The sequence below is a fragment of the Meira miltonrushii genome (genome assembly GCF_003144205.1).
Source record: "Meira miltonrushii strain MCA 3882 unplaced genomic scaffold FA14scaffold_3, whole genome shotgun sequence".
NCBI lineage: Eukaryota > Fungi > Basidiomycota > Exobasidiomycetes > Exobasidiales > Brachybasidiaceae > Meira > Meira miltonrushii.
Window position 1 is genome coordinate 624,262 of NW_020289945.1, and position 16,113 is coordinate 640,374.

The 16,113-nt window shown below is 41.9% G+C and overlaps 6 protein-coding genes across 6 annotated transcripts; 2 read left to right on the plus strand and 4 right to left on the minus strand.

Annotated features, from left to right (window-relative positions):
• Nucleotides 1–46: 46 nt before the first annotated feature.
• On the minus strand, nt 47–594 carry FA14DRAFT_161267 (uncharacterized protein). Its single transcript, XM_025499038.1, has one exon. The coding sequence runs from the start codon at nt 545–547 to the stop codon at nt 338–340; it is 210 nt and encodes a 69-aa protein (XP_025353685.1). The 5' UTR covers nt 548–594; the 3' UTR covers nt 47–337.
• A 964-nt stretch (nt 595–1,558) lies between these two features.
• Nucleotides 1,559–2,272, plus strand: FA14DRAFT_180033 (putative ATP7-F1F0-ATPase complex, FO D subunit; the record flags this gene model as incomplete). The annotated part of the gene is made up of 3 exons (XM_025500980.1): nt 1,559–1,599; nt 1,736–2,187; nt 2,256–2,272. The coding sequence occupies 3 exons, from the start codon at nt 1,559–1,561 to the stop codon at nt 2,270–2,272; spliced, it is 510 nt and encodes a 169-aa protein (XP_025353686.1).
• Nucleotides 2,273–3,338: 1,066 nt separating this feature from the next.
• FA14DRAFT_124788 (uncharacterized protein) lies at nt 3,339–4,085 on the minus strand (the record flags this gene model as incomplete). Its single annotated transcript, XM_025496663.1, has 1 exon — nt 3,339–4,085. A coding segment is annotated over one exon (747 nt), but the record flags the coding sequence as incomplete, so codon positions are not given.
• Nucleotides 4,086–4,380: 295 nt separating this feature from the next.
• Nucleotides 4,381–6,128, minus strand: FA14DRAFT_61699 (uncharacterized protein). The gene has a single exon (XM_025502567.1). It carries the CDS (start codon nt 5,976–5,978, stop codon nt 4,479–4,481), a length of 1,500 nt encoding a protein of 499 aa, XP_025353688.1. The 5' UTR covers nt 5,979–6,128; the 3' UTR covers nt 4,381–4,478.
• A 150-nt stretch (nt 6,129–6,278) lies between these two features.
• FA14DRAFT_156083 (uncharacterized protein) lies at nt 6,279–7,610 on the minus strand (the record flags this gene model as incomplete). The annotated part of the gene is made up of 1 exon (XM_025497804.1): nt 6,279–7,610. One exon carries the CDS (start codon nt 7,608–7,610, stop codon nt 6,279–6,281), a length of 1,332 nt encoding a protein of 443 aa, XP_025353689.1.
• A 1,715-nt stretch (nt 7,611–9,325) lies between these two features.
• Nucleotides 9,326–9,700, plus strand: FA14DRAFT_116132 (uncharacterized protein; the record flags this gene model as incomplete). The annotated part of the gene is made up of 1 exon (XM_025496156.1): nt 9,326–9,700. A coding segment is annotated over one exon (375 nt), but the record flags the coding sequence as incomplete, so codon positions are not given.
• Between the last annotated feature and the right edge of the window lie 6,413 nt (nt 9,701–16,113).

A 16,113-nucleotide genomic window follows, 5' to 3' on the forward strand; every position in this document is an offset into this window, starting at 1 on the left:
TACTTTAAGCGCCGTTTGCCCATACGCCTTTCCTTGGGCGCCGGCGCTTGAAGGTATGTTTGCAATATGTGCAACTCTTTCCTTCTCGCGTTTACCTCACGCACACTTCTTAGTCATGATCATGAATATGTCATTAAAGTCATCACGGTTATCTGAATGAACTGGATGCTATTGTGTCATCGCATGAAGCATTCGAAGCGTCATCTCTAGCGGCAAAGCGATGTGAAAGGAAGAAAAACTTGAAAATGCGTAATTAGGCTGTTTGCGAGCCATCTTAACGAGCACTTGTACTTTGTATGCTCAGAAGAGTGTTGCAGCAAGGTAATCAAAGAACATTTCATGGGTCTGCCAAGTTGGAGAATATAGTCAGTATTATATTCACAGCTTTGAATCTCTCGGGGTTACTCACATCACGTCGGAATTGACTTGGATTCTCTTGGGTGTCCACATCTTCAATCGGCAAAGCATTACTCATGCTTGCGGTAAACAAGACAGCATAAAACATGAATGCGGTCAAAAAGCAAAGCTTGTAACGAAATTGCATCATTGTGATTGTCTGTAAGAAAAAGGATGTATGATTGTGTAAGATTGCTGTATGAGCAAAGAGAGGAATAAAGTTTACAACGGCTCGCCTTTATATCCCTTACGATATCATCCTTTCCTCTTGCATAGCATTGCGTGAAGCCGCTATGGAGAGAGTTTGGAGCCCTGTAGGAGAGTTTATAGTAGTGGCCGAAATTCTTCAGAGCGGAACATTCCTATATGAATTCTTTTCAGCCTCATTTAAATCTATACCAAGTCACTGCTAAATATATTGACCTTACCGTTGCCAAGAATAACTTCGATCTTTCTTTCCTTCCTGAAATGTCTCATAGCGGGTCACTTTAGCATTTTTGATAAATATCTCCTGTTTCATACTCTTGTAGAAACGTCTTTGAAAATAGTTAGAACTCCGCCTTCTAAATTATTTGCAATGATACGGAGAATATGATTTGCGGCTGACCGCGCAGCTCCGATGATCGTAGTTCAGTCAATTCGAAGTGTTACTGGAATATGAAGTACGTCATTTACATGAAAGTTCATAAAATCATGTCTTTTAATTTCCGTTAAACAAAGACAAGATTGAACTCTTTTGACGCTTGGCAAAAGTACGGGAATATATTTGAATATACGAGCTTATCAGCTTTATATTTTTATATTCTAAGGTGTTACAAGCCACTTCTTTGTGATCAATTTTAGCCATTAATCAACCACCATGATCATGCTGTTTACTCCACCCAGAGCCAGAGTTGGCACGTGTTAGCGGTTAAGATGCAAACCGGCACTGTCCGAGTGCGCCAACGCTTGTGTATCCTAAAAAGCCCTCTTACGCGGAACACGCACGCCAAATAAGAGGCGCAGATCAAGGAAGATCTAATCCAGACTGTAATGGCAGACAGCATACACAAGCACTAAAGCTGGGCATTTAGGCGTGAGTGCGCGCGCAAGTATAGGCCATTGGATTGATGACCATCCTTCCTTCTTTTCAGTTTACCACGTTTGCATACTAAGTCGAAAAATGGCAACTCAAGCTGTTAATTGGTCACGCATCTACCAGTCGTAAGTATTGAATGGAAGTGGAAAGAGGAGGGAAGGGGAGAGCTCGACTCACAGAATACGAAAGATGGAATATCCGACATGACGATAACAGCCAACCAATCGATACTAACATAATCACCTCTCACTCACCTTCCAGCTTGGGACTCGGTAAGAACACAACCGCTGCTGTTCAAACGTTTCGTAAGCGTGCCGATGATGCTCGTCGTCAATTGACCGCATTGAAGAACCAAAAGACAGATGTCGACTTTGCACATTACAAATCCGTTTTGAAGAACCAAGAAGTCATTAACCAAGCCGAAAAGATTTTGAGTGAATTCAAGCCAATCACATACGATGTTTCATCTCAACTTAAGGCAATCAATGCATTTGAAGCAAAAGCTGTCGAACAAGCTCAAGCTTCTTCCGATAAGATTGAAGCTGAATTGAAGGATCTAAAGGCAACCTTGAAGAACATCGAAGATGCTCGTCCATTCGATCAATTGTCCGTTGATGACGTTATCGCAGCTCGTCCCGAAATCGGACAAACTGTTGAAGCAATGGTTAAAGCAGGCAAATGGACAACACCACAATACGCCGAGAAATTCGGAAGTGAGTATAACAAATTGATACCGAACTACTCCTACAGCCTACTGACCTTCTTCTTCACCTCTTCACAGACTTGTCGGTCGTCTAAGGTGGTTGATTTGTTCGAGTTCCCTACACACGGGTTCGCATATAGATCGCACCTCATATACAGGAGTAAAAGCAATACATTATATTTGGTACAAATTTGGCGAAAGTATAGAAAGAGTACAGTACATCCATTAGGGTATCCGGGAGAGGGGTAGAATTAAGAAGATCTAGGGTATTCCTCGAGGGGGAGTATTTTTTGGAGTCTATGTCCAGACGGAATCGACGTCATGTTGAACTACGTGATTGGAATTCTGGGAAGATGATTGACCTTTTCCGTCTTTCTTCTCGAGCGGTTCATCTTTCGAACTGCTGTTTTCGGTATTGACATCTCGTTCGCTCAATACTGCACTTTGAGATTTAGACTTATCGGCATCCGAAGATGGATTTGTGGTGGTAGGTGAAAGGGTTGAATTTCCGCTTTGCGAAGTGTTGCCTTTGCTTTCGTCAATCGTACTGAGCGCATGCTTTAATCGGGTCTTTGCGTTCGCCCTTACTGCATTCTCTCTCCTCCGCTTCTTCTCTTGCATGATTCGAGCTGCCATTCCAGCCGATGGCTTACCACCTGTCTTGTCATCTGTCAATCCGAGTCCTTCTCCGTCATCTTCCGTGCCAGAGAAGATGCTAGCTTCATCTCCTCCATCATCTTCACCATCCGTTCCAAACAATTCCGCATTATTGTCGCTTATAACATTGGATGTCTGTACCTTTGTTTGTGGGGATGCTTTAGATTGTCTGGCAAGATCCACTGCAGCTGCCAAAGAAATTCCCAAACCAGCACTTGAAGTAGAAACGATTGCCTGTTGTCCACTCTCTCCACTTGTGCTGCTTGTTCCATTTGTAGTTGTTTGTGTTTCTCCTCCGTTTTGTTTTGGTGATGCTGCTCCACTTGCAACTCGAGAAAGTCCTTTGCTAGGTGTACTTGGACTCATGATTAAATTAGCAGGTGTGAGGGCACTCGGTTCAGGTTGTGCTTCGCTGGGATGATCTCCGTTTTCTCTCGGAGTATGATCACCACTTCCTTCTTGCAATCCAGGAGAAGCAGACAAACCCAAGAGACTACCGTGATTGAGAATGCTAAAGATTTGATCATCGTTTCTGGGAGGTCCGTATGCCGAGAAAGGATCGGGAATGTTGGAAAGCAACGGTTCCAATACGGGATCGGACATGCCTTTGTTGGAAATGCGTTCAAACATATCGAGTTGACTGCGTAGAGATGTGATGACTTTTTCCTGTACGAATGTCCAACACTCTTCCTCGCCTTCCAATACATCGGCATAATAACGTGCCTTCTCTTCGTCCAAATCATCGACGTGCTTCTGAAGCTCCAGCAGAGCCCTTCTGAAGCTATGCAAGTCCCTTCCAACCTTACTTCTGGATTCCTTTTGATTTCTCCTTTCGGCTTCGTTTAAAAGACGAGATTTTTGGGTGATTGCTTTTTCATGTTGAATCGTTCTTTCTGTGCATGCTTGAACGTACAAATCATGATGTTCCATAAGTGGAATACTTGTATCTTTCCAAAACGTATCTGCTAAAATACTCCAAGAATTACTTGCCATATGATGAACACCACTTGCGGCCAATAAACCTGAACCAACTTTATGACCACCTTTTAAACGACTACAAGTTTCCAGTGCAACAGCTAATTCTGAACTTGCAGAACCCAAAGCAATCAATGCTTGTGTATATGCTTTTGATGCTGTTAACAGTGTTTCATAAGCACTTAATGAATTACGTAAATCCGTTCGATTGATCAATTGAGCAGGTAATCGTGCTGAAGGTAATCCGATATTTGTTGCTGTTGTATGAGCGCTCATCGTTGGAGAAGGTGGCCCGGAGGCATTTGACCTGTTTGAGCTATGATTTCTTCCTGCAGCCATGATTGCGATCAGTGCAATGTTGAGAGGGATGACTACTGTTGGTTGACCAATCGTTGTAAAAGATCAACACATGATTGTCTGACAATAAACACGTTCTCCTTCTTTTTCTCTCTGTTGCATGCAAGTAAATCCTAATAATAAACACAAGGAACAGGGCGCGTCCGCGTAGGCTTAAGACTAATTGGAGCCCCTGTGTCCATGCAACGAACAATACATCTGAACACATTAATTACTTTCTTCATAACTGTCGTTATCATCGGAGCAATTCATTTCATTATCATTGTAGTAAGCATGTACACGGCAAGTCTCCCATCAACATCAGAAGCTTTACTAACGATATGTTCGTTCTAGAATCAGATCGCATTTGAAGTTGGGGATATTTTTGTCCAGCCACTGCAAAGTTTTCGCATCCATTGGCTTTTCAGATGAGGACTTAGATCGAAGGGTTAAGTATAATCGTTCCAGTGGAGCTGAATAGATATTTTCCTTTCGTTGTGTAACAAAATCCTTGATATTAGTTGCATGAAGGCCGTGTGCTCCGATAATTTCAAGGTCTTCGATTGGAATTTGCCATAAATTGATTAGGATCTGTTGGAGTAAAGTTTCTGTGTCTTCCTCTAAATGCTCTACAGCCAGTTTTCTCAGCTTAGCACGCTTCTTGAGAAATTCTATAATTTGTTCCAATCGGAAACCTCGTACTCTGCGAAACCGTAAAGAGTCTATCGAAGTAGGAACCAGCCTTTCGTAGACCTTTAAACTGGCTCGCCCTTCAAGAACTATTTCCTTTAATTTTGGCCACTTGAATGATATTTTATCGAAAGCTTGGATGGAGCTTTTTCCCTCGGAAAAATGACAACCACATAAGTGTAAATGAAATTTGACTAACTTTGGCAAGATAATTTGTTTTGTTATGTTGTTTGGTGATTCTTGTTCTTTACGTACAGTAATTTGACACTCTTCCATCGTATCCTTCGCAGCTTCTATCAAACGTATTGCTTCTCTTTCTCGCATAGGGGACGAATTTTGAATCTTGACAACTCTGGCCTTATTCAAACAACGTGATAATGACCCTTCCCCAAAAAATTCCTCGCAACAGAATCCGTTGGCTGTAAAACTTTGCAGTTCCCACTCAGACGGTGGATAGAATTCCGATTCAGATCGACTAAGATCCAAGATACTCAATAATTTGCCATAATCTTCGAGAGCCAGCGATTTCAAATTGGTGCAACCGGAAAGAGCAGCTCGCACTGCTTTTTGTAACGATTTAAACTTTTCCCTAGCAGTCATGTTATAATGGTAATCATCATCATCAGAATCAGAATCAGAATCAGAATCATCAAAATCATCAGAATCAGAATCATCAAAATCAGAATCATCGTCACGAAACGCCCATTCACGACCATCTTTCAGTAGAAGTCGTAAGCTTTGTAACTTCATAGCCGGAAGCTGGCTTAGAAGTTTCATTTGCGTCTTGAAGCTGGCGATAGTGTTTATCTGTATGTTGAGGTGATCGAGTGTACCACCGGAACGAGCACGTAGTATCTTGATTCGTTCTACAACTTCGGAAAGTCTAAATCTAAAAGTAAATGCATCATCCGTTCTTAAGTATGATGCATCCCTCCAGAGACTTTGATTGGATTGGGCGATATCATTCCAAAGCTTGCATACGCGCGATAATCTTGCAACCTCGATCGAATTCAAGTGAGACAAGATCATCTTTATAACCTCTGCCGGAAATCTTTCATTGATATTTGAGCCCATGTTGTATGTTTCCTTTTTTAGTGATGGTGGCAGACGAGCAACCTTTTTTGAATCCGAACCAAATTGCATAGAGATAGATAGTTAACTCAGCGCCTCGCTCGATCATTCTTCTAATTAACTAAACTATCGTAAACCGCTCGGGCCGCTTGTGACTAGAGCGGACCTTCATTTATGGTCATATAGGAGCCGGCTTTATACATAGGACATGTTTCCAATGCGACACAAGAATGAAACAAGCATTGTAGACCGCTCTTCTTTCTCCAACTCTTGACGTTATCGTCAGGGTATGCAAAAGATTTCATAATCGTTGTAGTAATCATGTACAGGGCCAACCTCTCATCATCATAGAAGGTTTCACGGCTGATTTGGTCACTCTGGAATAATCACCTCGCATCTGAAGATCTCGACTTCTTTGTTTAGCCACAGCCGAGTCTTCGGATCCAGTAGCTTTTTTCTCCTTTTTCTAGAAGTAGACGGAAGGGATAAGTACAATCGTTTGAGCGGAGTTGAATGAGGATGTTCTTTTCGTTGTGTGACGAAATCCTTTATAACTTTGGCACGAAGACCATATGCTCCTACAATTTCGAGATCTTCAATTGGAATATGCGTTACCTTGAGTAAGATCTGCTGAAGAAAATCATCCGTATCTTCTTCTAGAAACTCCACAGCCAGCTTTTTCAATTTTGTAAGGTTCTCTAGAATTCCTATCAGTTGTGATAAAGGAAGACCTTGTATTCGGCGTAGCCGGAGAGATTCTATTGAAAGAGGAATAATTCTCTCGTAAAAGTCTAATCTTGCTTCTCCTTCGAGGGTTAATTCTTTTAGCCTTGGCCATTGGAATGAAACGTTTTTGAAATTATAGATAGTGCTTCTTCCATTTCCCCTCATATAGTAATAGTTAGACACCTCTAGATGGAACTTGACTAAATTTGGTAGAACAATTTGCGTTTCTATATCGTTCAGTGGTTCTCGTTCTTCTCGTACGTGGAATCGACCTTCCTCTAACGTAGCCTTGACAGCGTTCATCAGACGTATAGCTTCGTTTTCTGACATGTACGTAAGTGACATTTTAAATGATCGGACATGACTTAATAATCGTACTAATGTACCTTCTCCAAATATTTTCATGGCATCTGCTCCGCGGGCAGTGAACGCTTCTAATTTGCATTCGCAAAGTTGATCAAACTCCGAATCTGATCCATTAGCACTCCTACAGGCCAAAGATCTACCATGATTCACCATATTTAGAGACTTTAATTTGGTACAACCGGCAAGCGCAGTCCGTATTGCTGACCATAGTATTGTTATTCTCGTCCCGTTTTTCTCCTGTCTCACAGCTGCTTTCCCAGGGCTTTTTGTTAGAAGTCGTAAATTTTGCACATTCATAGCTGGAAGCTCTTTTAGTAAATCCGCTTGTTCCTTATAATCGTTCATAGTACTTATGATTAAGTTAAGGTTATTTAACGTACCACCGGAACGAGCACGTAATTTTTCTATTCGTTCATTTTCAATCCTGAATGGTATCTGATTATAATCTGATGTCAGGTATGATGCATCCTTCCAAAGATCTTTATTATTTTGACCGATATGATTCCAAAGTTTACAAACACGCATTTTCTTGGCAACTTCGATTGAATTCAAGTAAGACAAGATCATTCGAATGATCTCGACCGGTAATCTCTCATTGATATTTGATCGCATCGTGTATGTTGCATTATGATGATGGTAGTAGACAAAGGAATGTATTCACATTTAAACCCCGCCAGTTCTACGCTCTATCAATCGGCAAGAATTCCGTGAACCGCTCAGGCCGCTTCATTCACAACGGCCGAAAGCAGCCGGCGCTAAGCATAGACCATGCGTACATTTGAAAGTATTTAGACGGATTCTTGTTCGATAATACCTCATAGTCCAAATAAGTATAGTAATAGAAAGAAGAGATTTGTCTTAATAAAAAGTGTACCAGTATCTAATTGTGCATTTGCACCATTCTCATATCTGCGGCCATAGAACCGTGAAAGTACCGCATCCCGTCCGATCTGCGAAGTCAAGCACGGTATCGCCTAGTCAGTACTGCGGTGGGGGACCACGCGGGAATCCTGGGTGCTGCAGTTCTATTTCTTTTTTTTTGTTCACAGATTAAGCTTGATGTACTTTCCATATTGTATTGTTCATCTTGATGTGGGATGTCAGTCAAATATATATTACTACTACATCGAATGCTAATGTTGATACACTTCCTTTCTGTATGAGTGGGGGGCATGCCGAGGCTTGGTTGAAGGAATTCCGTGTGAATTGATTTTTGATGAAGAAAAAAGAAAAACGAGGCTAGAAAATAGGGTCCTTAAAAGGCTGACTTCCAAGCCCTACACTGCCTGGAATGTGTGGCCAGGTACATTGCACATTTCTACGGGTCTAGACAAAATAAAACTCGCTTTTCGCTGGAAAACGCGTTAAATGTTCAACGCATCAAATGTTCTTTTGACATGCAACAGTCTGATCTAGCGTGGAAATCATATGCATTCATTCCAAGGGAGACAGGCAGTACACTGGAAAGTAACACTGACAAACATTCCTTCAAAACCCGCTGCTTGGTCAATTGAACAGTGATCATACGACACCCGCTTAGAAAGTCGAGATTTTATATGCACGACATGCTAAAGGACCGCATTGATTTCCTGCTTACTCTACTTGTGCCTCCTATTCCCTTAATTTGAAAGTTGAGAGCTTGAATAACATTTTATTCTCCTGAACAACACTCAAAGTTAATACGCCGGACATCCGTTTGTGGTGCTGCTGCTGATGCTTGCTTATGAAGCGGAATGTGCGTAGGGCGTAAGAAAGGGACATTGAGCCGTACTTTTGCAATGTATTTGTACCTATAATTTCAATTTCGCATGTATGTGTTGCTGCTGCATAGAATATTTGCAAAAAAACAAGAACGGCCACCGCACAAAGAGAGTATATTGATCACCGTTTATCGTCATACATCCTTCCGCTTCTGCATCATCTTTTTCTATATTGACTCCTTTCCACCAAAACCCCTTTCCCTCCTTCACTCTTTATCCCCCTCTGTCTTGAGTTTAAAAACTACGTTCGTTCATTACAACCACATTCATTAGGTGAGTTTCAATTTCTGGAAAAAGTTGACAGAGACAATTTCTAACCATTCTTGCATTCGCGCTTCTTTAAATATAGAAACCTTTTGTGACCTTTACCTATACCAACCGCCCGTCACCACAAATTCAAACCAAGAGCAATCTTCACTACCACCGCACATCTTCCCGCTTACAATGGTTCAATTATCTTCTTTCATTTCTGCAGCTGGTGTGATCGCATTGGCAACCATCACTGAAGCACGCGTCGTTGGCAATCATCATGGATCAACCTCTTCATTCGAAAAGCGTGGTGCAAATGTCACACCTTCTGCTCCTGGCCCTGGATCGGTTTTCAAAGCAGGCGGTCAATGTCCAATGGAATGGGGTGTAGGTACTGCTTCTCGTTGGACTTCCATGACGATCGATTTGATGACGGGTGATAATCAAAGTATGGTAAAAGTGACAAATGTTGCAACAAACATCGACGGAACAACACAATCTTCTCATACATGGACTTGTCCTGAAGTTGATCCAAATGCACCAGTTTACTTTTATCAATTCACAGATAAGAATGGCGCAAATCCTGCTTGGACAACACGTTTCACCATTGCTTCCGATTCAGGCGCAGTTGTAGCCGCACCCAATCCAACTCAACCCGATGGATCTGCAATTCCATGGGGTATTGGTAAGTTGGCAAACGGCTCTTCTTCCTCCTCTTCGTCTTCTACATCTTCCGGTTCAACGGACTCTCAACAATCCAGCGGAAGCTCTAACTCTTCTTCCAACACTTCATCCTCCAATGGATCTTTATCATCTGCAAGCTCTGATAACACTTCCAGTCAAACATCATCATCTTCATCTTCACCTGCTTCAGAATCATCACAAAGCAGCTCAAGCGGTAACAGATCGACCACAAGCGGAAGTTCATCCGTTCACGTTCAAGTTGGTGCAATTTTGAGCACAGTTGCGGTTGCAATGGGTGCTTTGTTGATCTAGGTTAATTGAGGGTAGCAGCAACACATACACACACAGACGCACACTTAAAATGCTTTTCGATGTTTCTCGGTTCATCCCATCATTTTTCCATCAGCACATCTCTTCATTCTGGCTTTCGATTTGACTATTATCCATCTAAACGCGATCTATTTTTGCACTTTTGTACATTTGCTCATAAACAATTTGCAATCTTTATCATCTCTACAATGCTATTATTGCTCACCAGGTGTGGCTGTCATTATCTAATCTAGAACCAATCTGTTGACGAAGTTGTACGACATGACCACGTGCAGCATCCTCTGAGGGAATTGTCATTGTTGCAAACAACTTATGGAGGTCCAGGCGAGAACAATGAGTGAACCCTTTGAAAGGCTATTGTGGTCCCTGAAAATTGATCGTGAATCGGGACAATTGCGTGCGTTGAGGCTGCATGCAAACCAAAAATTCAAAATTCACGGTAGATCAGCCAGCACACAACGGTTTACCGAACGGAGGAATTACCGGAGAGTTTAAGGCGTAAAAAGAAAGGGGTGCGGGAGGTTTATTCTGAACACGTCACCAATAAGGTTAGGCAAGTGACGCCAATTTTTATCCGATTCGGCTAGCGTTGGTTAAAGGCTTGTTTGTGTGTGTGTTGTTTTTTGTTCTGTAAAGATTATTCTTTATTGCGCCCTATATGCAATGCATTCAAAGTGAGATTTACGCTATCATCAAAAGTTTTGCACATGAGAGTGATGATGTCAATCACAACTTCTGAAAGGGATGAACATGCGGTCAATTCTATCAAACGTTTGATCAAACTAATGTACATATGCAGACACGCTTTGTTTTCACCTTTTTTTTTCTCCGATCCTCGCCGCAATGGCGTGTGAAATATGTATGCAAGGAAGCCACAAAATCATATACACATGCCCGCCCGTTAAGGTTAGAAGAAAGTCTAGTTTAGATTGATCGATTGAAAGGTAAATTGAACCTTTATGGTTTTGAGGAACAGGGTGGCTTTCAGTTAAATGACATCGACAAAAGCGAGTTAATTTGTCCGTTTGAGGTTTTTGCAGAATATTCGGTTCTTTCTAGTCAAGCCTCTTGGACGCCAACATACATACATACTTTCAAACGATTCACACGCCACCGTTTGTTTTGATGATTTTCCATATCATTTTAATTTACTGAGCAGCAAGCAATATTCGTTTCGATCTACAATAATCTTGATTTAATCAATTTTTAATTTAATCAAACTTGCCCACGCTTATTTTGAATATCAAGACGCTAAAAGAAAAGTTCAATTTATTATTCTCACCCCCGTACCTTATCACTTTGGCATTTGCTCACGCTCTCTTGCTTGCTTGCTTGTTGTAGGAACTCCACTACGCTACGCAACAACGCATAAGCTTACTACACATACTTCACTTTTGTCTCAGGCACTGTCGATTGAGTGAATATCAAATTGCTGTAAGATGACGGCAGAAACAAGAATTGAATTAAAATTTGATGGGAATATTTTCGGGTTGATTGACTTCCCATTTGACCACAAAACACAGTCTAGCAAAATGAACACATTGCATAAATTAAAATATGATCTTCCCACAAATTCAGTTACTTTCAACAATTATTACGCCAGAGTCAACCTTGTTCGACAAACACTCTCAAAGATCGCCTGGCTGCATACTTCAACGATCCGCATTTCTCCTTTTAGGCTCCGTGATTGATGCAAATAAATGTGTGTTAGATGCATATATTCATATCCTAGGAGGGGAATCCATTTACAATACTTTAATTAAAAAAGAGAGCTTTAAATTGAGCACACGATACTAACTTAGTGTGGAAATGAACTGCACTCCCGCATTGATATACACTTTTTTCACAATACGGCGATCCAATACCCACTTTGTTCATCTTGAAGATCTCTTGTGCTCTTGGCGGGGCAAATCAAAAAAAAGGGACGGTGATCTGTGTGATGCTAGTGTGGCACTTTTTTAGAGAGGCGGTGCATCTATATCTAACACTGATTGCCGATTATTCACACTCCGCTTGTCTCCCAAGAAAAACAAAAGTACGCTATCTTTTTTCGGCATATTTTTAAAAGAGTGTACAACAAGGCATGGTTATGTACTTAGAGAGATGTATATGCATTGACATGCATTGGGCTACTGCAATTTGGATTTGGTATTTTTTAATTGAGATGCATTAAGGTTATTCTCGGATAGTTACCCTCTCTTAAAACATTCTCGCCTAAAAATAAATAAAATAAAAATAAATCAAAAGCAAAGACCCAAATCCCCAAGAAAATATTCCGACCGACCCCGCTTGAGGGAAACGGGCAAATACGCTAAGGGAAAAAGCAACGATAAAAAACAGACTCTCTTTCTTCATGCCGGTAAATGTTGTAGAGCTTTGCACAGCATGATCAACAGATACTTGGTCCCTTTTGCCATCTTTGCTGTGCTTCGGGACTGTCATGGCGTTCGTGTTTGTCCGGCTTAAATGCCGATTTACGAATAAGAACGAATGCAAGACGATGAATCAGGTCCTCCCTACTTAACCATAGATGATCACAATTCTTTCTTTAATTCATTGTTCATTCAAGCCATTCCTTTTTGAGCAGCAGCAGCATATAATTGGGCGTACTCTTTTAGATGTTCCGTGCATCAGATGTGTTATTATTGACGCCCTATTCACTGAGATTCAATCTGCTCCCCCTTTTTTCTCTGACCAGCCAAGAGCTTTGTGTGTGTGTGTGTATGTTTCGCAAAAATAAAATAAAAACATGACCCAGGCCTTCAGTTCTTCTGTTTTAGCGTGAACATGCGTGCAGGGCTCACCTCTTTCCCTGGAGAGTCGATACGCGGGTTGAAATGCATCTGCATACAAAGCGTGTGCGTGTGTGTGTGTTCATTAAGCAAGGTAGAATGTCCCTTATCCGCCCTCCAATTCCGCCACGCAATTTTTACCAACAATCATTGTGCATCTTCGATAATAAAAATCAAAGCTACTACTACACTATTTTCATATGCTTTTTTAACATCTTTGCTTGCTTGCTGCACTACCGGCGCTTTTTTTTCTCTTTAACCCTGTCTTGTGTGCAGCTGTCTTTGACAACTACACACACACACACACACCCGATTGCACTTTGCAGTCCGTGTTCATCATCTTTTGTGGACACTTTTGTCATTTCAACCTTTCTCTCTTCCACTTAAAACTTGTTCTTCTTCATTTTTTGCTTATTTTCTTGGGTCCCTTCTTTTCTTTTTCAAATAAGAAGGACAACTTTCAACTTCCTCTTTTTCCCCTTTTCTTACCCCCTCCTCCACCAAATCGAATCGCCCAGGTCATTACAAGGTTTGCCTCTTTTAACGAGTAAAAACAAAAACGACTTTAACGATCACGAAGAATTCAACATCGATATCCGCATTCCACTTCTATCGTTCATTAAAGAAGGGTCACCTGCGATATAAATCAGTCCAACCTCTAACGACGACATTGACCGGAAGGAAGATCCTCAAATTCCTTTCACATTTTCTACACAGCTAGGATTTCGGATAATTTTGCCGCTTTACTGTTCCGGATTTATACTCAGCATTAATATATTCAAAAAGCCACAGCAATCTCAGCATATGAAAAGAAGAAACAATCTTCTATCTGCCAAACAAGCACGCGATCGACAATTCTCATAAAAGAGCAGATCGAAGGTCATTCGAGTCGGAGCTTTAGAAACCGTTGGAGCAAGAAAAAGTGGCTTGAGATTCAATAAAGGCAACAAAGCAGCAATCACACGTTTATTGAGCCCCCCATTGCATTAAAATTGGAATATCGGCTCCGATTTATTTTCCTTGTGATCTAATTGGAAAAAAATTGCTGGCAACGATTGTTACTCAAGTCTTTTTTCAACCTTATTTCCTTGTTTTGTCAACAACGGCTTGTCATTTGACATTGCATGAAGGCGCACCCCACTTGGATACAATTTCGGTCGCTGATCAGCCGAGTAAGGTTCATTCAAGCGCCGCCGCCGCTGCTCTCTCTATCACCCATTGTCGTCTTGCCCCCTCTCTTTTCCCGGCACTGGATGGACCGAGTGAAAGAATTGGTGGAATAAGGAGATTTAGGCCCCGATTCAGCCCAAAATTAGCCGAAAAGGTTCATATCTTTTCCACACACACAAACACATTCACACACACAACAAACAACGGGTGAGTAATTAACTTTTCATTGTGCGATCGTACCTTGCATTAGCAGAAGAAGAAATGCGATGAAGGCATGAGAAGAAATGTTTTCATTATTTCTCCTTGCAAATCTTTCCTTTTATATTATTCCGTTAAAATCACGACATCCGTTCCGAAACGATTTTTCTCAAGACAGTAAAAAGCTATCCTTTTTTTCCTTGACGGCGCTCGTATGCGATGCTTGCTTTGAACATGATAGGGGTTTTCATTTTACCTTCATGAATATCATCAATTTCGGGCAAAAGGGCGTAGACAGTAAACATGTCTTTCATTGAGAAGGCATACTCAGATTGTACTGACCGGATCTGCTATGTCGTCTTTGCTGATTTTTGTTACGATTCACTAACACTGATCTTTTACCCTCTTAACAGGCAAACGACAAGGTTGGGTGCAGCTTGAATGCAAAATTCCATTGAAAGGTCCGATTTCATTTTCAATTTCAGCCTGTTCCAACGGATTCGTATAAAGAGAGCTGGCCACTTGAGACCCCGCCATCAATTTCCTCCTTTGAAATTTTCCGGACCGAATCAAATCGCGCTCAATTATCTCTTCGTATTCTGAAAGAACCCCTAGGCTACCTTCGGCCCTACACAAAGCTCAATAGGATCGCAAAGACCACTTCATCAACGATCAGATTTTCATTGGCTGAGCGCCAATTCAAACTTGGCTTGCTTTATTTTGATCACCGACGCTCGAATCGATTGCTTGGGTAACAGTTGCCTAGCCCTATTACGCCACAATCTTCTTCTAGATATTGATCGACGCCTTGATCTGCGCAAATTGTCCTCAAAAACAGGAGAATAAAAAGGAGAAAGATTGGCTTTCATTAAGCGGTATCTGTTCTCCTGATTCAATTGCAAACGATTCGGTCGATTTCCCAGAAATCTTGCTCGGACGATCATCAGTATGTCACAGCCTTCTTCTTCTGCTTTGGGCATTCCCTTTCCCCAATCCAAGGCCGACATTGAAGGCACAAGTCCTGGTCTATCGACATCTCAAATCACTCAAAACCCTTTAGAAAGCTCTCAATCCAGTGGTCCATCTGACAACTTTTCCGCCGCCAGAGATGCACCTTCTTCATCGCGCAGTACGGGAGGACAAATGTCACCTCCATCCATAGGTCAAGAGAGCGGATCTGAGCAAGCACGGAATACCACTCATTCCAATGCCTCTTCAACTTCTTCATCATCAGCCACAAGAGGAGGATTGCCAAGTATACGCAATTTACTCAATAGCGTTCATCACGAAGAAGGTAGTGGAGGAATGACCGGGAAAGATTTAGTGTCTCGCTTCACTTTGGAGCATAATCGACCAACATCTCCTTCAAGAGCTCAAAAAGCTGGCGGTAGTGGCGATTCGGGTGGTCATGCAGGCCCTTCAAGTCAATCGTGGGATACAAAGAACTCCATTCGCTCGATGAGTCCACCAAAAAGGCCACCTCTTGCACCTTCGGCTTATGCACATTCCCATTACATGCAACCAAGCGGTCCATCGAATGCTTATGCTTCCAATCCAAGACCCGAATATTCACAACAGAGATCTGGCAGTACAGCTCGTCATTCACCACCTTCACCTTCGCGGCGGTTACGTGGACAGCAACCTTATAGCGCAGGAATAGAAGGCTCGCACTCATCTTCTGCAAGTGTTAGAGCGCAAGGCGGACGTTGGGCTGGTCCTCCAGCACCTTTGATTCTACATCCTACATCCACTTCGATGCAAGCATATGATCCGAGTGCAGGCGAAGAGCAGAGCGGTGGTAGCTTGTTGGCAAAACGTAGTATTCAAGCGCAAAAGGATCTTGACTCTGAAGAACCTCCTTTGAGTCCTGCTGCGATAAGACGTCGTCATACTGTTGGTGCAATGGATGAAGGATACGCAACAGGTTTGCAT

Excerpts from the sequence above, each read along its gene's own strand:
- FA14DRAFT_161267 (XM_025499038.1), bottom strand. The coding sequence starts at position 547 with ATGATGCAATTTCGTTACAAGCTTTGCTTTTTGACCGCATTCATGTTT.
- FA14DRAFT_61699 (XM_025502567.1), bottom strand. The coding sequence starts at position 5,978 with ATGCAATTTGGTTCGGATTCAAAAAAGGTTGCTCGTCTGCCACCATCA.